Consider the following 7,710-nt stretch of genomic DNA (forward strand, 5'->3'; position numbering starts at 1 on the left):
ACATTTACCACAAATTAAAGTTATCTTATATTATTAGATATATTATTATAAAACATGCTTTGGTTAAGGAGTTATTGATACTTCAAGTGCAAAATGATGATATAAAACCACGGTAAAGATGCACTTTTAAATACTAATCATTAAGCATGGATAAAAGATTAACGATGGTATGACATGAAATAAAATTTAAATATTATAAAAATGCAAAGAAAGAAAAAAAAGAGCATGAAACTTGATTTTAAAACCAAGATATATAAATGAATGAAAAATATATTTTTTATGAGTTAAAATTTAAAACTATTGATATGATGATTAATTAATCTGGTGGTTGAACAAAATATTTTTGATAACATTATAATATGAACAAATAGTTTCTATGAAAGTTGTAGATACTTATCATCTTTCTAATAAAACAAAGAGAGAGAGAGAGAGAGAGAGAGAGAGAGAATGAGTTTATGTGAACTTCTAGAACTACAGATATGAGTTAAATACCAAATAATATTTAGATTGCGTGACATACTTAGACTTTTCTTTTGTTATTAATAATAAAAAAAACATTATTATTAAGTATTGGGCTCTTCATACATATTTTAGGCCTACATTTTAACTTTACATTAAGATAAACCACACTTTAAAGTTGATAACTCCATTTATAACCTAAAAATAAAATGATGTTTCTATTTAAATAAAATTAATCCAACTAGGATTTCTTCTCTAAACTTGACTCTCATTTTGTCTCTTCATATAAACCTCAATTTCAATAATTAAATTCATTAATAATTTATTTAAATTGTAAGATATGCATGTTTTACAAACCTACATTAAAAACAAATGTTTACCATAAATTAAAGATATCTTATATTATCATATTGTTATCGTAAATCATGCTCAAGTTAAGAAATTTAATGATATTTTTAGTATAATATAATGACATAAAATCTTAATAAAAATATAATTTTAAATATTTATAAGGTCACAAGACCTTGTTTATTTATTACAACTTCTAATATGAAATGTTAAACATCAAGAATAATTATCTCTTTAAATTCAAAAGTGTATAAAGGTCTTTTAAGTGTTTATCACATTTCCATTAACATTAACACCATGATTAACATTAACACCATGGGTGAGATATCTATCTTTTATTACTATTGTATATATGCGAGAGATATCTATCTTTTATTACTATTGTATAAGAGATTCTCATCCCTTATTATCTATATTTATGTTTAGGAGATATATAATTCCCCTGGATGATCAAGGAAAATGTTTTACCATTTATATTATTTAAGTATTCATATTTATACTGTCAAAGCATTTATTATATAAAAACAAGAATAAATATTATCGTTTTTAGAATTTAAAACTTATTTTTTTATTTATTATAATTTTTTATTAAAAATCATTGGTTTTATTATTAAAATATCTCTAAACCCTGTAAAAAAAAATTATTTTACAGCTATTACATTTTCTACTACCATTTTTCGACTTTTTTAACTTTGGAGAAGAAAATATTGGCGCGAACGTGTCATTACTCCCTGTCTAAACACTTAAAAATCTGGTTCCTTAATACAATGGATTTTAAAACTTTATCACAAGCAAATGAATTTTTCTTGTTCATTCGCTTCCAATATCAAACGTTGTCTGTTCAGGAACTCCATTATCAGACTGCTTTCTAATAAGAGGCTATATATAGAACTTCAAGCCTCTATTTTTCATAACAAAATCCAATTAAGCCAACAGAAGATCCAAAATGGAAGCCAGCCAAGTTGGAAAGTATATATCGTGGTGGTTACGTTGTTACACGAGTGCGTAGTGATGCGCGGATAACACATGAAAATTATGGGCCGATTATCTAGTCAGAGAAGAGAAGCTCATATTAGTGGATAAATAAAACATGTCGTTGGGTTTGATAAAAGCCCACTCAATATCCGGACTTCTATTTCAATCACCTTCTAGTAATCTCATTAAGCACATCGGGTCCATAGACTTCCTTCCTTCAACTTTGAGAAAATCATAATCAAAATAGAAAGCCTATCCAGAAACTCCATTTACCACTAAAAGATATCTTTTTTTAGTTTAGTAATTATTGTTTTTCAAATATATTTTATCTAAAAATATATTAAAATAACATATATTTTTTATTTTAAAATTTATTTTTAATATTAACATATTAAAATAATTTAAAATTAAAGAATTAAAATTCATAAAAAATATATCAAACAAAAACGAAAACATATCCGAATCTAAAAAATTTAACCGTCGACCCAGGTTCCCCTCCCCTCGCTAGGTCTAAGCTACAAACTCTTTTTTACATTATTTTTCTGGCTCCTAATCTTATTTCTCTTTCGTCTTTCTGTAAAACAGATTCAAAGTCCAAACAACAGAAAAAAATAAAAATAAAAATGAATCAAAACAACGAAGAGGTCGATCAAACCAGGAAACCTCAATCACCGTCAGATTCAGAATCTGCAAAGCTCGCGGAGGTCGGGGACAAGTACAAGAACAACAATTCTCATACCTCTGATTACGCTCCCTACCCAAAGCTGGACCCTAAAGACGTCGCTCCTTCTCCTGAGGATTGGGCCAACCTATCCACGGGATCAACAACACAGTCTAAGCCTCCTGGCCCATCTCCTATCGCCGGAACCGCTGCCACTACCATGCCGGCTGAGTCCAATCCCTACGTGTCTCCTGGTCCCGTTGCTCCTTCTTCCTCCAAGAGTAATTTGCTTCAATTACTATTTAATTTATTGTTTTTTAAATTAATTAATTAATTGGCGTTTCGGATCTTCTCTGTGCAGATACAGTGGAGGCGGTGAAGGATGTGTTAGGGAAATGGGGAAAGAAGGCGGCAGAGGCAACGAAGAAGGCTGGGGATCTTGCTGGCACCATTGGGAAACACTGTATGCTGTTTTTTTTTTTATTTGTCTATGTTTGTGCTAGGGTAATTGCCGATGCTATTTGATTCGGGCAGCTATTACCTTTTGGGAGACTGAAATGATAATAATGTTATATGGCCCGCTTCTGTATTTGATGGACTATTTATGATGGATATGCATTATTTCCCTTGCATGATTAATGTAGAACTGTAGTCATGCTCTCTCTCTTTTTTTCCAAGATGTTGGGTGAAATTCCCCTCCTCCTTTATCCTCTCTTGACTATTGATTGTGGTTCAATTGCCTTTTGATGTCTTGTTGCAACTTGATGTTTTTGAAAAGATGGTTTTTCGTTACAATATTGTTGGCTTCAAGCATCTTTATCAGTCCATTTCAGCTTAATTGTCTACACTTGATTGACTAAATTTCATGTTTAACCATCTTCTCAGTGAACTTTTCTCATTTAAAAATGCTTTTTGACCAGTGAAGACAGGCCCTAGTATTGCTGATGCTGCTGTGGGGAGAATTGCTCAGGGAAGCAAAGTTCTTGCAGAAGGTGGTTATGAGAAGATTTTTCAACAAACTTTTGAGACTGTTCCCGAGGAGAAACTTGTGAAGACATTTGCATGCTACCTATCCACTTCTGCCGGTCCAGTTATGGGAGTTCTATATTTGTCAACAGCAAAGCTTGCGTTCTGCAGTGACAATCCTTTGTCTTACAAAGCTGGTGAGCAATCTCAGTGGAGCTATTATAAGGTATGCGTATTGTGCTTTTCATTATTTTGGCAACATAGTTTATGCATCCATGCTATAGGAGCCAACCATGCGTGACCAGTCTTCTGGCAATGGATATTTTACAATCCTTTACACACTGGGAAAACTGCTTTTCTCATTTCAGGCCATCACCCTGAATTTTTTATCTCCAATGACTGCAAGAATTATAGTGTTTAATATACAGATGTGTTTTATTTGATAGGAAGAATGAGAAAGTGCCTTGAGAATCCAGTTTACAATATGAAAATCCTTGATTCAAGTGAGAAGCATATGCATGAAACCTTTGACTATTTATGCATTTACTCACGACCTTTCAAGCTAACAAATCATTTAGTTGATAGCATTGCATTAAGTTTTTTTTTTTTTTTTTAATAGAGGTTGAGTATTTACTAGTCACAAGTTAATGAATCCTCCATGCTGACTCGCAGTCTATGCTGGATGGTTTCATCCTGCAGAGGTGATGGTTATGAACATGTTATATAAAGTATTCTCTTGTTGTCATACAAATATTTCTCAAAGACCAATGTATAGTGTGTATGCGTGTTATTGTGGGGTATCTTTTCTGCAGTCTGTTTATAGTACAACCATTAGTTGATACTTTCGAGGACTTATCTGCCCTTGCCTTTCATGCTGTTTGTTAATTATCAATCCAAGATACCATGTCACTTTGAGGATCTAAGAAACCTCAAGCAGTTTTCTGGTCATGCTTTGCTAAGTTTCCTGGTAGACAACTCTGACAATGCTCCATTGTCTCCAAGATTAATGCTGATGATCGTAGTTATTTTTCCAAATATTGTTCTGTTGCTGCATTCATTGATGAATCAATAGTGATTGAGTATGACATGGCTATCTACATCTATCCAAGTGTGGAGAAAAATCTTTAACTTAGAATCTTGATGTTTCATAATTATCCAAGGAATCTTTCATACTAAAAGACTTTGCTCAAGTTTTACCCTTTGCATTTTTTTTGTTTGTATGTGCACCATCATGTCTACATATATTATCTATGGCATAAAAAATAACTTTTTTGAGAGAAATACCCTCTCTTCTATCCAGGAAAACTAATGTTGCTGAAAATAAACCATAGCAACATGTAATTTGCAGTGCCAGGTCCTCTTTTGCTTTGGACCCGGGGATTTGGTGCACATGCATTGTTGTTGCAAATTTGCTTGTTGTCCTTGAGGGGATTAACAAAACAAGTGAATTTTATCAATGCTGCTGCCTTTTCATTTAAACAACTGTATTAGAGTCACTGGTTTCTCCTCCAGTTAAACAAGCAGAGGCTTTTATAAAAGTGGAAATAGGATCTGATGTAATTGGAATTTACTGGCTCTTGCTTGTTACTGATTATATCCTAATGTAGGCTAACATGCATGCCTTTGTCTGGTCCACTTGCTTTTGGAATAAAATCTAGTTCTAATCTCATCAAGTTTCTTATCTATATTATTCTTTTCTTTGTATGTACGCAGGTTGTTATTCCATTACATCAGCTGAAGGCTGTCAATCCATCCACAAGCAAAGTCAATTCAGCTGAAAAATATATCCAGATTGTATCTGCTGACAACCATGAATTTTGGTTCATGGGTTTTGTATACTATGATAATGCTGTTCAAAGTCTTAAACAAGCATTGCAGCACCCCGCTCCGTGATGTGTATTGAGCATTGCAACATCACTGCTTATGATGCAATTAGGCCTGGAATTTCCATCATGTCGCCAAGAAGAACATTACGCTGCTATTTGTAGATAAAAATTGATAGCTGTGCAGAATCTGGAATACAATGGGAAACATATACATGCATGTTGTGCGCGCTTGTGAAATCGATGTGGTATGTTGCTTCTGTCAGGTGCGCGCTTGTGAAATCGATTTGGTATATTGCTTCTGTCATCTAAACATTGATTGTTATTTTTAGTTGTGATATGATGCGTGTTGTCAGATTAATAGTTAAATCTATGAGAAACAAGCTTCGTGATTCCATACATTTTTTTGTCGTACAATTAGTCAATTGATTGTCTTGAGTTAAAGATGATTTCCTCTTCCTTCTCGTTTTTTTCTGAACTCCTTATTTCCGCACCTTCCTCCCCTGCATTATGAATAGCACCTACATCATATTTCTACCTTTCTGCTTAAGTTCTTCGTTGGGATGAGAGGAATGCGTCGGTTTGATGTGAAGTGACTTTGCACGTGTCCAAGAAGATGGGTTTCTAATGCTCGACTACACGACGACTAAGATCTACGACAGAGTAAACCAAGCCTGGCCTAGAGTATAGTTAGGCCCATCCTTACCAAGCAAATATGGTAATGCGACAACCTGATAAGCACTAGCAGGCCCAGAAATACGTCGGAATCCCATGTAGGGTCCTGGATTGACAACCCATCCTGAATTCGGTCAGTGCCCAGTACAGCTTTCTGTCTGAGTCCCAACTGGCAGGCTGAAAAGGGGATAACCTCACACGACTAGTGGCAGATAGACTTGAAATTCATGAATGGCATGGCCCCTTGTTTGAACCTCACAAGACATCATTTCTGCTTTTGTTGCATTGCCGATTTTTGTATATTTTTTAGTACATATTGAAAAAAATAATAATTCAGAAACGTCTAAGACCGCTTAATAAATCCCGTGATTAATTTAAAAAAATATGAACCAGACCTCTTAAAACAAAAGCAGTCAAGCTGAATATTTTATAGCAAACAAGACTGATGAAACCGAAGAGCAGGTTGCTGTGTGGCGGTCAGAAAGCTACTTGAGGGCATTCAATTATCGCCAGGATTATGAAGGGGATAATTTTTGGCCTTCTGCCTTCAGAAAAAAACTACACGCGAAACAGCTAATAAAATTTGCATCCACTGATATGCAGGAATTTTTATTTTTTAAAGGTAATATATTATTTTTAAACAACGCTATTTTAAATTGATATGGAACTTAATCCATTCAATTCATTACTCGGGACTTAATCAAGCTGAATTTAATAACTTTACAAATAACAAATCACAATTTATCTCCTTGTACTACATTTACTATTAAAAAAATTCCTATTTTTTCTCAAAAAAATGACTTAGAAAATGCAAACAGATTCAAAATTTACTTTCAAGGTTGATGTCCTTCAAAATTTTTGGGTGAATTCTTACATGAGCTATGTTATTTTATATCATTAGGAGATACCATGTAAATGTGTCAAACAACTAGTTTGATTCAAAAATCTAAATTGGTGAGTGAAATGTTGTTGGCGATGATTTTATATTATTTATTATGCATCTTTTTAAATGAGAAATATGTGAAATATAAATTTACATAAATCCACTAGTACTTAAAAAATTTGAACATATAAACCACTTACTTGTGATTGATTTTTTAATTTTTTAATCGTTAGATTATTAAAACTTTAATGTTATATTAAATAGTTAGTTTAAGTAAAAAAATATGATAATAAGTGAAACTCTAATAATAGTTTTATATTACCATTAAATAAAATATTATGAGAAATAGAGTATATATAGCATAACTGAACCTTTAGTAAATGAATAGTAAGAAATGTAAGTTCTCATGCTAGTGTAGGATCAAAATTCTTTTGAATGTGAAAAACAATATCTAGGCCATGGATTTTTTTTTTTTGTATTGTTCATTAAACTAGGTACAACGAGTTACATTTAAAATTCCCAACTGAACTCTTTGTCCAATACAGGTTTCAAATTAAATGGTGGGGAAGTTGTTTTAAAAGCATTGATCAATTTTATTTTTTGGATTGATTTTAAATGATTTTGTCAACTTAACGGGTTTAAAATAATAATAATAATAATAATAATAATAATAATAATAATAAAAACAACAACTCAAGTTAACTTGTGTTAACCTATCAAACTTGTGACTCGATTTATGAACTTCATTGATTCAATTTTTTTCTATTTTATTGCATAATAAAAAAAAGTATGAAAACTCATTTAAAATCGGCACAACGAGTTACATTTAAAATTCCCAACTGAACTCTGTCCAATACAGGTTTCAAATTAAATGGCGGGGAAGTTGTTTTAAAAGCATTGATTAATTTTTTTTTTTTGCC

At 32.3% G+C, this 7,710-nt stretch overlaps 1 protein-coding gene across 1 annotated transcript; it reads left to right on the top strand.

Annotated features, from left to right (window-relative positions):
* Positions 1–2,283: 2,283 nt before the first annotated feature.
* On the top strand, positions 2,284–5,627 carry LOC105120409 (GEM-like protein 1). Its single transcript, XM_011018584.1, has 4 exons — positions 2,284–2,724; positions 2,805–2,906; positions 3,364–3,635; positions 5,123–5,627. The coding sequence occupies exons 1-4, from the start codon at positions 2,406–2,408 to the stop codon at positions 5,300–5,302; spliced, it is 873 nt and encodes a 290-aa protein (XP_011016886.1). The 5' UTR covers positions 2,284–2,405; the 3' UTR covers positions 5,303–5,627.
* Positions 5,628–7,710: the final 2,083 nt, after the last annotated feature.

Source organism: Populus euphratica, unplaced genomic scaffold (genome assembly GCF_000495115.2).
Source record: "Populus euphratica unplaced genomic scaffold, PopEup_1.0 scaffold6.1, whole genome shotgun sequence".
In the NCBI taxonomy this organism is placed as follows: domain Eukaryota; kingdom Viridiplantae; phylum Streptophyta; class Magnoliopsida; order Malpighiales; family Salicaceae; genus Populus; species Populus euphratica.

What these genes read in the sequence shown, in the direction of transcription:
- LOC105120409 (XM_011018584.1), top strand. Translation starts at nt 2,406, where the DNA reads ATGAATCAAAACAACGAAGAGGTCGATCAAACCAGGAAACCTCAATCA. An exon ending in TGCTCCTTCTTCCTCCAAGA is followed by an intron (nt 2,725 to 2,804) that starts GTAATTTGCTTC and finishes TTCTCTGTGCAG; the next exon opens with ATACAGTGGAGGCGGTGAAG. An exon ending in CTCAGTGGAGCTATTATAAG is followed by an intron (nt 3,636 to 5,122) that starts GTATGCGTATTG and finishes GTATGTACGCAG; the next exon opens with GTTGTTATTCCATTACATCA.